We start from the raw sequence: 17,704 nt of genomic DNA, 5'->3' as shown, positions 1-17,704 counted from the left end.
GGATCCGGCTGGCCCTCTCTTCCACACTGTGGCTGCCCCAGGAGGGCAGATTGACAGGCAGGGCTCTCCTGTCCAGAAAGACTGACCAGAGGGGAAAAATTCAAGCCAGCAACATCAGGAAGGGCAAACCCAGAATTATGGATCATCAAACTTTTCTCATTCCAATGCCCCATCCTTCGGGGAGATGGAAAGTGCAGGCACAAGGAAGCACCCTCTTCATTCAGGGTGATGTGGGCCTAGTAGACCCGTGCCCAAAGGGGGCTGGGCAGCTAGAAACCCCAAGCAGGCCCAGAAGGGACTAGACAGATCCATAAATGAGTATCCATGCTTGGATCACTGTGGAGAGAGTCGGGGGGTTGGATGGTCCATCTCTAGCCATGAACTTTGATGTCTAGAGGACAACAGCATGTGGTTCCTCCTGGTTGCCCCTCTAGGAGACAGGAGAGTCCTGGGCAGGATGGGCTGTGGGACCGGCCCACGGAGGCGTCTCTCTGTGGCTAATGATGGTTGAATTGGCTCCAGAGATGCTGAGTGTCTCTTTGCTCTGGGTGGCTGCCTCAAGCCTCAGTGGGTCCCTGTCTCTGACCGTTAAGGACTCGGTAGCTGGAGTTTCACATCTGTATCTAAGTCAGTCTGGGAATTTTCGGTGATGGTCCAGCACTTGGACCGCGGCCTTCACGTTGGGAAGACCTCGGGGCTCTTCATCCGTTATCTGTGGGCTTGGGTGGCCTCTGGGTGATCCAGGCCTGCGGTGCCTTCTGTGGTGTGGGTGCAGCCTTTGGGTGGCCCCAGGGCTTCCCCTTGCCACTTGCAGTCCTCTCCCCACGTTTCAAGTGCCTTTTATTCAGGCCTGCAGTGCGGGCTCACTGGCCTGCAGGATTTCTGCCAGAAGCAGGGCATCTTCTTAATCAGGATTTCTGCCCATCGGAGGTCAGGAGCCACTCATTAGTCCTCCAATCTTCCCCTACTCGGTTCCCAGGATCAACCCCCACACCTTCCAGGCCCTACCCCCACAGCAAACATTTGCCGTGGCCACGTTTAAGCTGCATCTCTGGAGAAGGCCAGCTCTCCAAACGTCCTGGCACCGTCCTGGCAGCCCTGGACCCCAGGGGCCCCGGTCCCACGCCCAGAGAAGCTCCAGTCCTGGGGAGCATCTGGCCTCCTCCCCCATTGCGGACCTTGACATCATGACTGGACCGAGGCAATGCCTCTGGCCTCTGGGCTCGAGGGTCCCTTCCACCTGGCTCCAATCTCATCTCACTTGTCCTGTCGACTGTGCCTAAGGCAAGACTTCCCTCCGCCCCCACGGCGGCGGCCTTCAGACTGGGCATTCCGTGCCGGCCAGGATCCCAGGTTGGATGCTGGATCATTCGCCTGCTTTCATCCTGGCCCAGGGCGGAGTGTTGCCATAAATAGCGTTGAAGACTTCTCCCCAAGTCAAACTGGGAGTCCCACCTCTCCAGACTTTCTGCAGGACCAGGTCTTATTCTCTGCCTTATGTGGAACAGCCTGGGGGCAGAGTGGTGGGGAACAGACCCGAGCCCGGTCCCACAGACCGGAATGAGATTGACCGTGACAGAGGGGCATATTGCCGAAAGACTCACCCGTAAAACAAGAACATTTTTCTTTCTTGATTACTCGGATTTGTTGATCACTTACAATGTGCGGAGTGTCCTACTGGGCACCTACTATCATCATCATCAATCGTATTTGACCTACTAGGTACAGAGGGCTGTGTACTGGGCGTCTACTGTGTATAGAACAAAGGAAGATACAGTCACCCCTTCCCTTTTGACTGGCTTGGGGAGTCAGGGCCCGGTTCACCCAGCAGTCTGGCTGTACGCATCCCAGTTTGATGCCTGACCAAACTGGGTTCTTTTGGGCTGGGTCTTTCATACCCATCTGGGTACCTGGTCTCTTCCTGCAGGCATCTGGGTCTACCTGTTGTCTCCAGGTGTGTGTGTATGTTGGGAGCAGTGCAGGGGTGTGATACCCAGGAGGTGGCATGGTCTAGCTAATGGAGGGGGCTCTGAGAGATGAGGTGGTGCCGGGCGGGGCCAGTTTTGGGGAACCACCACGAAGGCAAGGTGACCATCTATTGGAAAGCATCCCGGAGGCACCGCCCCAACTCCTGACCTGAGGAAACTCATCAGAAAGAAAAGACAGGCGGAGGAGAAAGTGGCCTAGCACCACCAGCTTTTGCCTCTCTGGTTGGAAAACCTGCTCTTTTTTCCCCGCCTCGCTTGGACTGCCTGGGCCCCAGGCCACAGGAGATGCCAGGGCCGCAGCAGCAAAGCGCTGACATTCCATTTCGGACGCAGAGCTCTTTCCTGTTTTTCTGTCCCGGGGGCCTCGCCGATGGAGCCCCTGCCTTAGAGCAGTACCTGGCTATGATCGAGTCAGGTCAGAGGTCGGGCTCAGTGGTCAGCCTGCCCTCCTTTGAACGCTTGCCCCTGACCCTGGGGTTTTTGATAAGGAGGGTGTTTCAGGCATCTGTATGTAGGAAACGTGAGGTCTGCAATTGTTGTTCTGGGAGGGGTGTTTGCGATTAGTGTTCCCCCCAAGGAGGAAGGGGGAGGGGAGTGGGGAGAGAGGGCGAGTGATGGTATGTGCAGGGAATTCACTCGGAGGCCCGAGGCCTCGGAGCTGGGCTTCCTGGGGTCACTGGGGCATTTCTAAGCCGGGGAGGAGGCGGAAATGGAAAGTGCTGACTTCTGAAACATGGCTTTGCTCTGTCTTTGCTGGGAAAAGGGAAAATGTTTGTTCTCAGCGGATGTGGCAGGTTGCCTCCTCCTGGAATTCTACTGAATTGGGACTGGTGGCAGGACTTGGCCCTATGTTCCTTCCCCACCACCAGGCTAGGCATCTGGCTCTTGCTTTAGGTGAGCCCGTTGTTTGAGGTGGGGTGGGGGGCCAGGAGAAATGGAATGAGGTGCCTGGTCCTGGACAAGGAGTTGGAACAGGGCGCCGATCCTTTCTTTAGCTGCTAACATTTGGGCCCGCAGGCTGGGGTCTGGCACTCGTGCCTCTTTTGGCGCTCGCCATTTGCCCAGGGATGGGAAAAGCTTAGGCTGCCAACCACAGGATCATTTGTTTGGTCCAAACCCCTGGGCCAGCTGTGAGGGCTAGAAGCAGGAAGGGAGGAATCAAGCATAATAATAATAATAATGATAATGATAGTATTTGTTAAGCGCTTACTATATGCCAAGCACTGTCCTAAGTGCTGGGGTAGATACAAGGTAATCAGGTTGCCCCATGTGGGGCTCACAGAATTTTCCCAAGACCAGCAAAGGTTGGACAGATGAGTTACGAGATTGAAGGGAAAACTTTCGAGGAAACAAGTCTTTGTGACTGGGCTAAAGTCAGAGAAAGAGGCAGTTGCTATTGGGGATGAAGCTCCACTAAAGTGGCCAAGCAGGAAACCTGTGGTCTTGGACTCAGATCCCTGACAGCGGCCGAGCAGGTGGCCAGTGGTCTTGGACTTGGATCCAGATGGTGGCCAGCAGTCTGGGGCTCAGTTCACTGATGATGGCTACACATGTCACCAGTTCTGTTCTAGGAGAAAAGCGGGAGATGATCCCTGACCTTTCTGTACCAAGCACTTGGGGGAAGACACTATAACAGAGTTGACAGATGTATTCCCTGTCCACAAGAAGCTTAAGGTCTAGAGGGGGAAACAAATATTAAAATAAATTACTGATATGAACATAAATGCTGTGGGGCTGAGGGTAGGGTGAATAAAGTGTGCAAGGGTAATGCAGAAAGGAATGGGAGAAGAGGAGCTGTGAGCCCACTCTTTTAGACTGTGAGCCCACTGTTGGGTAGGGACTGTCTCTATACGTTGCCAATTTGTACTTCCCAAGCGCTTAGTACAGTGCTCTGCACATAGTAAGCGCTCAATAAGTACGATTGATGATGAAATGAGGGCTTAGTCAGGGAAGGGCTCATGTAGGAGAAGTGATTGCACTGTGGCTTTGAAGGTGGAGAGAGTGATGGTCTGTCGGATATGAAGTGGGAGGGAGTTCGAGGCCAGAGGCAGGATGTGGGCGAGGGGGTCAGTGGCGAGAGAGATGAGATTGAGGTACAGTGAGTAGGTTGGCTTTAAAAGAGTCCAGTGTGCGTGCTGGGTTGTAGTAGACAATCAGTGAGAAGGTACAAGGGGGCGAGGTGATTAAATGCTTTAAAGCTGATGGTAAGGGGTTTCTGTTTGATGTGGAGGTCGATGGGCAACCTCTGAAGGTTTTTGAGGCGCTGGGAAACATGGACTGAACTAAAAAAAAAAAAAGATCCAGGCAGCAGAGTGAACTCCAGACTCAAGTGGGGAGAGACAGGAGGCAGGGAGGTCAGTGAGGAGGCAGATGCAGTAGGATAGGATAAGTGATTGAATCAGCATAGAAGGGATTCGGGCAGTCCCAGGCCAGTTCTAGGCATGCGATTGGGATTGGATGGTTCTTGTCAGTTTTGAAATTCAAGGACTTGAGCGGGGCCGAGAGAACCTTCCGCCTGAGCTTGTTGGTTGTTTCCTCAAACGCTCATCTTCCCAACAGGTTTTAGGGAGTTGCTGTGGCCCTTCTGCCCAGCAGGGCAGGGGCTGACTGGACTTGGGGTTGAGTGGGGTGGAGAGGGGGCCACAGGCGTCCCAGCACTAGCCTTTCAGGGGTGGGATATGAGGCTGAGCTGGGAGGGTCTCCAGCAGTCAGCTAGTGCTGAACTGCCCTCCCCTTCCCCACTCCAGCCGCTCCCTCCTCACCTGCCTTCCTGCGCCTTCCTCTCCCGTGTTTCAGAGCCGACAGCTGGAATCTGAGACGGGGACCACAGAGGAACACAGCCTGAACAAGGAGGCCCGCAAGTGGGCCACCCGCATCGCCCGGGAGCACAAGAACATTGTCCATAGCCAACGGGTAGGCTGGGACCCCGGCCGGGCAGCTCACTGTCCTCATCCCAAGGCAGGGGGCGAGGGGGCCAGAGTCCACTGGGAATCCTGGCCCGGGGAGGGGTCTGCCATCTGTCCGTGTGCTTTCTGAGACCCAACATCCAGAGCCTGAGAGCGCTCCTGGGGCCAAGGCAGGGGGGTGGGTATGCCGCCTCAAAGTCCTGGGCTGCAGGCTGGAGTTGGTTCAACCAGGCCGGGAATTCGTTCGGAGGCTGCGGCAGCCCGCACGGGGAGTTGAGTGAGGCCCAGACAGAAAGACCTCTAGGGCGGGGATGCCGACATTGGGCAGCCTGTATCCTCCAGCAAAGATGCCATAACTCTTGAGTGAGCTGGACTGCTCTGCGAGGGGCCCGGATTGAGCTGGGTCTGGGCAGAAAAATGGACTGGATGCCGTCCGGCCCTCTGGCTCCTTCCCCACCTGCTGCTCTCAGAGGCCAAGAGAATCGAGCCGTGTTTTCTCTAGGCAAAAGCGATTTTTAGCGAGTGTCGTGTGAGCTCCGCCCGGGGTGTCAGAGGTGGCAGTCCTCTCCATTGGAAGGTGCCAGCGCAGTTCCTCGGTGCATTGTTTTTCTTGTATGCCAGACGTTGGACGAGCTGGAGTGTCACGGTATCACAGTGCCGGAGCAGAACCGGGCAGAACTGGAGCAGAAAATCGATGAGGCCAGAGAAAGCATCCGTAAGGCCGAGGTGAGGTGGAGGCTTTTTTGGGTTCCCTAGGCCACAGCTGAAGAATTCGATGTCCTCACTAGTTAAACCGCGGGGGGCTTGTTCTCTATTTTTTCTCCATCCATAATGAGGGAGTCCCTTCAGCCCAAGAGGATTTTGTGTCAGCAGCAAACAGAGCAGGCCCCCCTAACAACAGGTCCGATCAACTACTTCTTGGTTACCCTTTAAGAGTACAGAGCTCTGCACAAAATAATTGCTCAACAAATACCACTGATTGTAAGTGTCTGGAGGGCAGGGGTCAAATCCTACTTCTCCTGTACGTTCCAAAATAGCTAGTACAGGGCTTTGCACCCAGTATGTCAGTACAGTGCCCCTCAGAGAGCAGGAGCCCAGGACAGTGCTCCGTACCTAGTAAAGACTGAGTGCTGTGCTCTACACATAGCAGTTGCTCAGTGGAGTGCTCTGCACACATTAGGTGACCAGTACGTCAAGCTCCACCAGTCTAGTGGTCTGCACACAGAGCTACTCAGATTAGAGCTTTGTCTATAATAGGCCCTCACCCCAGTATTCTGTACACAGTAGGCGCTCATTACAGTGCTCTCCACTTAGTAGGTGTCCAGTTCAGTGCTCTGCACATAGAACTTGCTCAGTTCAGTGCTCTGCCTGTAGTAGAGACACAATAAACCCCCCTGAAGGAATGCCTGCAGGTCCCACAGTGCTCACCTGGGTGGGGGAGCGGGGAAGCCAGACCCTTACCCTTTGGTAATTGCTGCCGCTTAAGTAGTAAACCCGGGGTGACCCTCCAGAACCTGTTGGGAAGATGAGCGTTTGGGGGAACAACCAACATGAAAATGGGCCGACACGCTGACCCTCGTGGCATTGATGGATACTGTTCCAGGGGCCACCTTGACCCCAGAGGAAAGTCCAAGGGCTCCTGGCCTGCCATCCCTTCTGAGTAAGGCAGGCACGGGTCCGCCCAGTGTGGATTCACTCTGGTGCTGGGAGATAGGCAGAAGCTCTGTGCCAAGCTGAGTTGGGGAAGCCTAGAAGAAGCGTCTTAACCGGACCCCAGCTGGCGGCCAACTTTGGGTCCATAAGCCCTGGTTGCTCAGGGCTGGTCCGGAGAGGGCAGCTGAGGGAGGCTTGAGGCAACATTGCTTGGGCTGGCCAGGAAGAGGTCCAGGGCAACCGGATCCCTCGAAGCAAAGAAAGCATCAGTATCAAACCCCAGGGCCGCTCACGGCTGGGGGTGGCTGCGGCTGATGGGGCTGCTGACCTTTCAGCTTTTCTCTTGGAGACTTCTTTGGGGGTGGGACAGCCCCGAGAAGGCCAGCAGGCGCCCCTACGGCCTGAGACACCCCCGAGGAGCCCCCGAGCTGTGAGCGAGTGGCAACGAGAGTGCCGCCACCAGCGAGGAAAAGCGGGGCCTGATAGTTTCCCCTGCGTCGGATCCCCAGGTGGTCAAGCTGAAAGCGGAGGCGCGGCTGGGCCTGCTGAAGCAGATCGGCGTCTCTGTGGATGCCTGGCTGAAGAGTGCCATGAATCAAGTGACGGAGGAGCTGGAGAACGAGCGCTGGGCCAATCTGCCCTCCGGGACCAAGAACGGCTCCCTGCACACGGTACGGTACGGTACGCTTCCTCCGCCTCTGCTCTCCGCACCTGGCCTCCTCCTAGGGAGGGGAGGACCCGGGAGAACCCGCCACCGCTTCCCTTCCCCTGGGGTTAACTCTGTGGAGATCTGGAGGATAATAATAATAGTAATAATGATGGCATTTGTTAAGCGGTGTTCTAAGCACTACCCAGCAAGCCCGGCTGGGGTGAATTGAGGCATTTACGGTGCCGGAGATGGGGGCATGGGGTACTTGTGGAGCCCTCCATCGAGGTACTTGTGGGTGCAGAGACAGCGAGACCAGCTGTGGGGTGGGGGTGACCCCTGCCACTGGGTAGGAGGAGAGCTGAGCCAGGACTGGCATTGGCACCTGGTATGACTGGGCCTGGTTAGGAGATGGCCCTCGATGGTGGTTCCTACCAGGGAGCTCTGTGTGACCACAGCCTCCCTGCCCGAAAAAGAACATTCCTGGACGACTCGGCATTTTCTGCAAATAGCCTGGCACGTTTCCGGCAGAACCGTGTTGGCACAATTCAGAATGAATCACGGGGTGGGCGTGTGTGTCATAGTTGGCTTCTGACTTCTGTGGGAACTTCCCAGTGCAAGTTGATTTTGAGCTCACTGTCAATATCAAAACATTAGTGCCCACTCACCCGATCTCCTACCCGGGCGGAAAAAACGTAGGAGGGCAGCAGCTGAGTTTGCTCCCGGGAGCCCAGGACAATCCCTTCCTGGAGCCAGAGAGCAGGGAGTGGCTAGGGCCGGGAGCTCCTCCCCACAAGTGGGCCGGAGGGTCCTGGGCCCATCCTGGGCTGACAGGGTGCCCTCTGGGGTCAAGGGCACGGGTGGTTTTGCGGATGGAAGTTCTTGGGAGCTTTAGAGTGGTTGGGATTGAGGCCGGAGAGCAGCTGGGGACAGAAGGGCATGGAGGCAGGAGGAAATGGTATCGATGATGAGGGGCACCAAAGGGCAGGATCCGAGAGTCGGGGCCAGGGAAAGGATCAGAAGGTTGCCGAGAAACAAACTGCAAAGAGGAGGTCATGGAGAAGGAGGAGAAAGTGGCTGGGTGGAGCGGTGGTTTGAATGAGGAGGAGAAGGGAAAGCACCAGTGTTCCAGGCCTGCGAATACTATTTGCCTCCCAGGAGACCAAAGGGAGCTCAGGGCTAGGACTGGGGCCAAGACTGGGCTTGGGGCCGGGCCTGGGGCCAGGGCAGAACAGGACAAGACGGCCTGGGCCTAGGGCTGGGCCAGGAGATCAAAGCTGTTCCAGCCCATTTGCTATCAGTGCTGCTGTTCTCAGCCTCCTGTGAGAAGCCAAGCAGCCCTCTGAGACAGTAAAAACCAGACCAGACAGCAGGAATCCCCACTCCGTGCCCGAGTATCAGTCCAGCCCTTGTTCCCCGCCTGGAGACGGGGCAGCGTGCATGCCACTCAACAGTCCAGCCACGGGGACTGGGGGTGGCGAGCTGGATCCGCAACGGGCTGCCCGCAGAGGTAAACCATCTCTGGAGGGCAGTAAATGAGGCAGATGACTTGATTTTTGCCAGTTAAATGCAGACGCAGAAAGGGACGAGGGGGACGAGTTGGAGGACAGCATGGATGTGTTGGATGACAGCAGTTCCAGCCCCTCGGGCACCCTGAGAAACTACCCGCTCACCTGCAAAGTGCTGTACTCCTACCAGGTTGGTACTGAGGCCCACCTGTCCGGCACCTGCCTGGCGTTTGTCTGTCATCTCTCTGGTCCCTGTACTCCTATCTATGTGGTGGTTCTGATGGGTCCGTTCACTGTACTAAGGGCTTGGGAGAGGGCAGTTCAACAGAATTAGCAGACATGTTCCCTTCCCAGAACGAGTTTACAGCCTAGAGAGAGATGTGAGGGGTGTAGCAGGTGTATTTCCTGGAGAGAAAGCAAGTTCAGTTCAGCAGTCGCTCCAGCGTCACCCAAGCCAGGCCGGGCCTCCATACCACATTCTGCCAGTTGACCCCCAGGTTCACCTCTTCCTCTTCCTCATCTGCTTTCTGACTGTTCCAGGCCACCGGCCCCCCAAATCCATAGATCTTCCCAAATCCTCACTTCATCTGGGACCTCCCACCTCAGCCCTTCACACCTGCTACACCCCTCACACCTCTCTCTAGGCTGTTAACTCGTTCTGGGAAGGAAACATGTCTGCTAATTCTGTTGAACTGCCCTCTCCAAAGCCCTTAGTACAGTGCTCTGCACAGAGTAAACGCTCAATAAATACGATCGATCGATTGCTACCAGAGGGGCTAACAAATAGCAGTAACCCTGCCCCTTCCTGGCCCATCCGGCCCTACCGTCCTCCTGGACTTCCCCACTGTCTCCTACCCCACCTCCTCCTGCCCCGTCCCATCCTGCCTCCCCAACTCAGCCCACCCTCCTAGCTCTAATCGCGGTGCCACAATCTAGTAAAATGGTCATCGGTCAGGAGGAAGAAGGCCGAGAGAGAAGCAGGTTCTGGGTTTCTCCCTACTGACCACCCTTGCCCTCCACTCCCCCCACCCCCCAAACCCCAATTCAGTATCCAGATCCCACCTTGATACTCAGGCCCTACCCCCTGCCCAGGCCCCATCTTTGCACCAGGGCATCTAGTGTGGGTGAGGACCCCAGATCCATAATGGACGAGTTTGGTTCTGGGATAAGTTGGGCCCAGGAACAGTGACCTCCTACCAAAGCTGGGGAAGGAGCCTGGCTGGGCAGTGAGTAAACCCTGCTGCTAAACACAGCTTGGGAAGTGCTGAGCCCCAAAGAACCTCTATCGACTTTCCTGCCTCCAGAAACGGCATCTGGGAGCTGGCTGGACCCAAGAGGCCTTGCCCTCTGCCACCATGCCAAACATCTAATGTAAACATCAACATCAGGTTCAGCCTGCGGGGCTGACCTAGACGTGTCAAGGTCCCGGCTTCCAGGCTGCCCCGCGGGCAGGAAGGGATTAGCTACCTTAAAGGGGGGAGACGCTGCAGAGGGGACGGGGCTGGAGGTACCAGAGGCCTTGCTTGGCATATCCCTCCCACCTTTAACTCCACCTATCCCTACTGGAGCTCAGCAGACAAGGTGGTGGCCAGCAGGGACTGATTCAGACCAACTCCTAACCACAGCCTACAGAGGGGCTCAGTGGTGGCCCGGGCCCAGATCATCCCAGGTGGCATCCCAGGCAGGCCGGCAGGGAGGTGAGAGAGCGGGTAGGGGGACGGGCTGGGTGGAGACCCAGGCCAGGGTTGGGTAGGTTTTCCTGCCTGTAAAGCTGCCAAGAGCCCCACGGATGGGGCTGTTGGGCTAAGATGCTCGTGACAGGGGATTGGGACCGAGGCCATGAGTCTGAGCCCTAGTCGGGCTCTGGGGGCTGCCAGATGAGGCCGTGCGCCTTGCCCTCCAGGGAGAGCACCCTTTTCCCTTTCCTCTGGCACGGGGCCAGGGAGAAGGCCCCCTGAGAGCGACGCCTGGGACACTGAGGGGACCCGCTGTACCCACCTGGGATACCCTTCTCCCCAAGGGAACGCTTCCATCTACCTCCACCCCCAGCAGCCTGAGCCGGGGTCAGCAAGCCGACCTACGAGGCTTTATCCGCCACTGGAAAGACACCCCCAGTATCACCAACACTCTTCATGGCACAAAAGTAGTCACCTGACCCTGCTTCAGGCACACACGCGTGGTTCTCCTGCACATTTGTGTGGCTTTTCCCTCCATGGCTCTCACTCTCATCAGCACCCACCACCCTCCACCTCCCGCCTGCCTGCCCGTCAGCCCCATGGCTTGCGCCTCACTCATCCCACCATCCCCTGCAGCCGAGGGAGCCCGGCCCTCTCCGGGGCACGTGTGGGGTAGCTCAGGCCCAGAGAAACAGCGTGGCTCAGTGGAAAGAGCACGGGCTTGGGAATCAGAGGTCGTAGTTTCTAATTCCGGCTCCGCCACTTGTTGTGTGACCTTGGGCAAGTCACTTAACTTCTCTGGGCCTCAGTTACCTCATCTGTAAAATGGGGGTTGACTGACTGTGAGCCCCATGTGGGACAACCTGATGATCTTGCATCTATCCCAGCGCTTAGAACAGTGCGTGGCACATAGTAAGCGCTTAACAAATACCAACATTATTGTCATCATCATCATTATTATTATTATTAGAGGTCGGGTGGCTTGCCCGTGGTCACCTTGGAGTGTCTGGGGCAGAGCTGTCCCAAGTCTAGCTCCCGGGAGTGCCGGGCCTCAGGGGGCCCCCGCTCCCCAGGCCGCCTCCACCCCACCATTGACTCCATCAGCATCTTCATCCCCTGTCATTTTGGCAGCCGCAGCTATGGGCTTCCAGGTCCGGCTCTTACCACTCCGACTTTCGGCCTGGTCCCGCCCGGAGCCCCGCCGCTTCCGCCTCGCTAACATTCTCCATTGTGTCCATGCCCGTCCTCCGCTGCAGGCTTCTCAGCCAGATGAGCTGACCATTGGGGAGCAGGAGGTGCTGGAGGTGATTGAAGATGGAGATATGGAAGACTGGGTAAAGGTACACAGCCTTTACTCCCCTGCCCTTGCTGCTGGGGTCGGAGGGGCTTGGTGGCAGGACCCCACAGCGGGCCTCCATGCGGTGCCATCTCTCCCGCCAGGCGCGGAACCAGGCTGGCCAGGTGGGCTACGTGCCTGAGAAGTACCTGCAGTTCCCCACGTCCAGCAGCCTTCTGAGCATGCTGCAGTCCCTGGCGGTTCTGGATGGGCGCTCCCACGCCTCCGGCAGCTCCCCCGAAGGCGACCTCGGGTCCGGAAGCCTGAATGGGGACTCCTCTGGTAAACAGCCGAGGGCCGGGGCCCCGGGAGGGGGCTGAGGTTGGGAGCACAGATCCCCACCCGGAGCGAAATGGGGGCTGAGCCGTTACGTGGAGTCCTAGAGCCAGAAAACCCCTTGGGGTTCAATTACGCCAAATCCAGGGGCTCGCCCCGGGTCCGCCACTCCACTGCCCAGTCAGTGCCGCCTGGGCCAGTTGGTTCTGGTCCTGCAGGGAAGAACAGTAGCGGTGGTGGTGGATGGGATAGAAGCCATGGCAGGGTGAGCAGCAGCGGAAGCGACGGCAAGGGGGCAAACAGAGGCTGGGTGGCCAGCGGTGGAGGGAATGGAGCAAAGACCAGGCGGGTGACATCGTCCTGCGTGTGTCGTCTCCCCTTTCTCCCTCCCTCACCTCCTCCTGGGCGGGTTTCTGTGTGGGAGGGTGGGCTCGTGGCTCCGTACGTGACGGCTCTGACCCGCGCTGCTCCCCGCCCCACAGTGTGCTTTGTGAAAGCGCTGTACGACTACGAGGGCCAGACGGGGGACGAACTGACCTTCCCCGAGGGGGCCATCATCCGCATCGTCAACAAGGAGAATCAAGATGACGACGGCTTCTGGGAGGGCGAGTTCAGCGGGCGAGTGGGCGTTTTCCCGTCGGTGCTGGTGGAGGAGTTGAACGCGTCCCCGAACGGCGGCTCCCTGTGGAGCGGAGATGTGCAGGTGGGGACCAGCCAGCCTCAGGGGGGGCGGCGGATCTGGTGATGGGGCTGGGGGAGGGGGCAGCATTCCCACTTCAAACCCTGGGGCTGAGGGATATGGCTTTGGCCTCCAGGGAGTGGGATGAGGAGCTTACAAATTGATGGGTTGAGAGAGAGGGGGGCAGGGGAGGGAGCAAGGGCTTCCGGGCCCGCTCGGCCCCCGGGCACAGAAAGTCCAGCCTCCCTCCGGCCAGGGAGTGACTTGCTGAGAGTTTTGGTGCACTGGTTCACCCTGGGACCTAAGTGGCAACGGGCTGGGAGCCAGGTTGGAAGCAGGGAACCATGTTTACTAAGTGCCTCCTGAGGGCAGGATACTGTCCTGGATGCCCCTGAGGGCAGATCACTGTCCCGAGTGCTTGGGAAGCACCACTGGAGCACAAGCCCCAGTCCTAGCCCACTTGGAGCTTCCACTGTAGCCGGGGACATAAAGAAGTCCAAATGGTCCCGAGCAGTGGATTCAGCATCAGTAGAATGGAGTGTTCAGTCCGATAGTCACATGCAGATGAGGCCGGGGGATGGGCAATAAATCAATACACAAGATGCATCTTGTTCCCCATACGGCCTCCGTGGCAGGGAACTTGATTGGACTGGTGAAGGGGAATCACTCTATCAATCAGTCGTAGTGGCCTGGGCCATTATGGGGAGAAAGCAGTAAATTCCATTGACTAATTGAATAAGAGATGGTGTGTATGTTGGGGGGGGGGGGGGGAGTGCCTCACCCATGGCCAGAGCAAAACGGTGCCTGGCATCCCTTTAAGGACGTCTGTCAGTCAATCAATGAATCTGTCAATGGCATATATTAAGCAACCCCTGCAGGCAGTGCTTGAGACTAGGGGCTTGGGAGAGTGTCAGGCAAAGGTGCCAGAGGAGATGGGCTATCCCTTCAAGGGACCCCCGAAGATGGGGAGAGCGGCGGTCTGCCGGCCAGGAAGGAAGGGGACGGGGGTGCCACACCTAGCCGTTTTCTCTTATGACCGCTCCAGAATCACATGACTGAGAAATGTTTCCTGCCCCAGACCCCGCTGAGGGAGCTGACTGACTCCCAAGGAAGGCCTGCGGAGTCCAACCCCAGTCAGGCGGCGACGAGGGGGTGCCCGCAGCCCCGCTGATCCCCCTCCTGACCCTAACCCTGCCCTTCGCCCCTGCAGGGTTCTCCCTCTTCCAAGGCCCAGACCTCACTGGCTCCGCTGCCCCTGTACGACCAGCCCCCGAGCAGTCCCTACCCCAGCCCCGACCGGCGAACTTCTCCGGGCTTTCCCAGCTCGCCGTCGGTGAACGGTAAGGGGTCCTCACCCAGCGTCCCACCTGGGAACTCACCTTCTCCGCGGGCGGGGGCAGCCGTCGGCCTGTTCCCCCATTCTCTCACGGCACCTCTTCCCGCAGAGAACAGCCTCGGTTCCGACTCGCCCGCGTTTCCCCAGCCTCCGCGCCCCGCGCCCGAAGCCTCGTACGGCAAGCTGCGGCCGGTGAGTCACTGGGGTTGGGCGGTGGGGAAGGAGAGGTCATCGGCCTCCAGGCCGGGGAGGGGGCTTGTTCCAGGAGCTCCCTCTGACAGACCAGTGTGCACATTTCCTGCCAGGTACGAGCGGCTCCCCCTCCACCCACCCAGAGCCACCGCCGGCCCACAGAGAAGATGGAGGACGTGGAAATCACCCTGGTGTGACACCGGGTCAGCCGGGCCCAGAGGCCCCCCTGCGGGTCAGAGGCGGGCCAGGGGCAGACTGGATGGGGGCCAGGCCAGCAAGGCTCTCCCCCCTTTGCATGCAGATGACTCCAGCCGCTGACTCGGAAAAGGGGCAGCTCGGACCCCTCCCCACAGTCACGGACTTGAGGGCTTCCTGGCAGCTCCTGCCCATTCCCTCCTCTGTTCTCCCAACTTCCTCCTCCGTGTGGCTCATCCAGGGAGCTCTAAGTGGGCGGAGGCACCTACGCCTGGGACCCCGGCTTTCCCGGCACCCTTGAGCGGGCTCCCTCCATAGCGAGGTGGCACCGTTTGTATGTTATCCTGGGGCCAAGGGGGTGTGGCCTGGTGTCTCCTGGTGCCCAGGTGGGCCTCCGCCTGAGAATACATCGGTGTCTGCGTACCAGGAGGGCTGGCCCTCTCAGTTGCCCGGCAGAAAGCAAATGAGGAGAATCGAGACAAGGGAACATGCCGCCGCTCCTCCAGTGCCCATCGCAGAAGGACAAGGAGCGTCTGTGACTGACCAGGGCCAACGTTAAGGGGTCCTTCCAAGCTGACATCAGTTGCTCGCTGAAGGCCGCGGGGGCCCAGGGCCTGGACCAAGGGATGGCAGGGAGGCTGTGTGTCTGCGGCAGCCAAGCTCCATCATTTCCCAGCCTGCTTCTGGCATCTTGCATGGGGGCCAGTTTGGCACAATGATCGTCCAGCGCAGTAGCCCTTTTGCCCTGGCTTCAAGGGACCCTTCACTTGGGCTCTTTGCATTTCTGCATTGGGGGGCCCCGGCTCGGCCCCACAGTTCAGACCACCCGAATCGACAGGCACTGCTGACGCACCACCCCTCTGCTCTCGTCTGGGTGAAAGAGTGAAACAAGGCTGCGAGGCTCACCCACCCTCGCTTCCCAGGAGTGAGGAGCATCTGGGAGCATTGGAACTTCTTCATTTCTCGGGTATCTAAAACCACCACAGGCAGAGAGACACACAGTCTCCGTCCCAGGAGGAAGCAGCGGTTGGTGAATAGGACTAACAGGCCAGGAGCTTCCAGATCAGAGCACATCACCAGTGTTGCCAAAATTGGTCTGAAGTGCTGGCTGTTCCCCTGTGTCTACCCGAGTTGGGTCAGGTCCTTGTGCGCAAACACATTGGACTGTTGGGCTGTTCCCCCAACCCGGAGGTTGTTAATTAGTTCATTAAAAAGGAGTCGCAAGTGGATACACCCTCGTCCATCTGGAGGGGTCAGAAACTCACCCAGGTTTTCCAGAAGGAGCTTGTCAGCCTGTCCAGCCTCTTCTGAGTCCGGGGATGCCTGGGGCCTCAGTCGGATTGGGTGGTCCCTCCAGCCTGGTGTTGGAGGGGAAAGCTTTGTGGGGGGAGGGCCCTTTCCAGGGGCTTTGGTTCGAGCTTCTCGTCCTGTTGATCTATTTGAGGTCTTATATGTGTTTATCAAACTTATTCTTAAGTTTAAAAAAGGGGTTTTTTTTGTTTGTTTCTTTTTTAAGATTTCAGAAGTTGGCAAAAACGTTCAGAGCTTTGTGCTGCAGCTCTCGGCCTGAGCAGCCTCTCCTAACTGGAGTGTTGTGGAAACTCCGCGTTTCCCCAGAGCTGCTAATCTTATTTAAGAAAAAGTTGTAAAAATCCGCCTTCTCTAAACGCCTTCTTTGAGCGGGGCTGTTGTAGTCCCCGTGTACAGCCGTCAGTGCTGGGGGGAGGCGGAGGAAGGCCTTGCAGGCCTTGCAAGCGAGGGCTTTCTTCCCACTGGCTGTAAAAAGTTTGTATTTATTATGTATAAAATGTTGAATAATAAAAACGCAGAATTAAGACTCGGCTTTTTCTCAGTCACCCCGTCCCCTTCCCTCCCGGGACCCGGAGGCATTAGACAAGTTGGACAGACAGGCTTTCGGTGGTCTGGTATGGTCAAACTATTAGTCTCAGAATGCAGTGGGGTGCTCTGCATGGAGCAGGGACTGCTTACGAGAAACTCAGAAGCTCCAGCCTTGCGTTTTTCCTGCGGCAGTCCCTGCTAGGATAGGGTTAGTTTATTATTATTATTATTATTAATAATAATGATTGATATTTGTTAAGGGCTTACTGTGTGCCACACACTACTTAGTGCTAGGGTGGATACATGCAAATCAGGTTGAACACAGTCCCTTTCCCACATGAGGCTCACAGTCTTGATCCCCATTTTACAGATTAGGGAACTGAAGCACAGAGAAGTTAAGTGACTTGCCCAAGGTCACACAGCAAATGGTGGAGGCGGGATTAGAGCTTACGACCTTATGACTCGCAGGCCCGTGCTCTAACCACTACGCCATGCTGCTGCTTATATTATCTCTCTGGTTTTGCCAGGCCACCGCTAGCATCCCTGGAAGCTTCGATCAGTGCGGATCCTGGGGCCTCCAGGGCCGTGTGAAATCGTGCCTTTCCTTCCCTGAACTTTTTTGGGTTTTTACAGGCCCGGGGAGATGGTGGGTGGGGAGGATAAAGTCTGAGTCGGAGTCGGGGGGAGGAAGGAAGCAGAGGCGGGGGTAGAGGGGCTCTGTCCGTCCTCACAACCCACGGGAGGTGGTTCTGCTGCTAGCCAGGACCCCGGACTCCCGCCTCCATCTCAATCAATGAATCAATCAATCAATCGTATTTATTGAGCGCTTACTGTGTGCAGAGCACTGTACTAAGCGCTTCGGAAGTACAAGTTGGCAACATATAGAGACAGTCCCTACCCAACAGTGGGCTCACAGTCTAAAAGGGGGAGGCAGAGAACAAAACCAAACATACTAACAAAATAAAATAAATAGGATATGTACAAGTAAAATAAATAAATAAATAAATAAATAGAGTAATAAATATGTACAAACATATATACAGGTGCTGTGGGGAAGGGAAGGAGGTAAGATGGGGGGGGATGGAGAGGGGGACGAGGGGAAGAGGAAGGAAGGGGCTCAGTTTGGGAAGGCCTCCTGGAGGAGGTGAGCTCTCAGTAGGGCCTTGAAGGGAGGAAGAGAGCTAGCTTGGCGGATGGGCAGAGGGATTGGGGGCATTCCAGGCCCGGGGGATGACGTGGGCCGGGCCTCGACTAGCACTGGCAGGCTACCTGCTGTGCCTCCACCTACCACCCTCCCCTCACTTTTCCAGAGTTCCAGCGGCAGCAGAAGGATTCGGCTGAGAAGCAGCGTGGCTCAGTGGAAAGAGCCCGGGCTTTGGAGCCAGAGGTCACGGGTTCAAATCCCGGCTCCGCCAATTGTCAGCTGTGTGACTCTGGACAAGTCACTTAACTTCTCTGTGCCTCAGTGACCTCA

The 17,704-nt window shown here is 57.2% G+C and overlaps 1 protein-coding gene across 3 annotated transcripts in view; it reads left to right on the top strand.

The window, feature by feature from the left end:
* FCHSD2 (FCH and double SH3 domains 2) overlaps positions 1–16,228 on the top strand; it is an 85,258-nt gene extending 69,030 nt beyond the window's left edge. For 2 of the 3 annotated variants that reach the window (XM_038761916.1, XM_038761915.1), the window contains 10 exons: positions 4,785–4,901; positions 5,516–5,620; positions 7,057–7,218; positions 8,757–8,891; positions 11,634–11,717; positions 11,818–11,995; positions 12,472–12,692; positions 13,879–14,008; positions 14,114–14,196; positions 14,310–16,228. In XM_038761916.1, coding sequence (XP_038617844.1) covers positions 4,785–4,901; positions 5,516–5,620; positions 7,057–7,218; positions 8,757–8,891; positions 11,634–11,717; positions 11,818–11,995; positions 12,472–12,692; positions 13,879–14,008; positions 14,114–14,196; positions 14,310–14,393 — 1,299 coding nt within the window. In that variant the 3' untranslated portion in view covers positions 14,394–16,228. The remainder of the gene's footprint in view (positions 1–4,784; positions 4,902–5,515; positions 5,621–7,056; positions 7,219–8,756; positions 8,892–11,633; positions 11,718–11,817; positions 11,996–12,471; positions 12,693–13,878; positions 14,009–14,113; positions 14,197–14,309) is intronic. The other variant, XM_038761917.1, reaches the window with a different exon arrangement.
* Positions 16,229–17,704: the final 1,476 nt, after the last annotated feature.

Source organism: Tachyglossus aculeatus, chromosome 20 (assembly GCF_015852505.1).
Source record: "Tachyglossus aculeatus isolate mTacAcu1 chromosome 20, mTacAcu1.pri, whole genome shotgun sequence".
NCBI classification, from domain to species: Eukaryota; Metazoa; Chordata; class Mammalia; order Monotremata; family Tachyglossidae; genus Tachyglossus; species Tachyglossus aculeatus.
The sequence above is the reverse complement of the archived record's forward strand: the minus strand, read 5'-3'. Positions and strand labels throughout refer to the sequence as shown.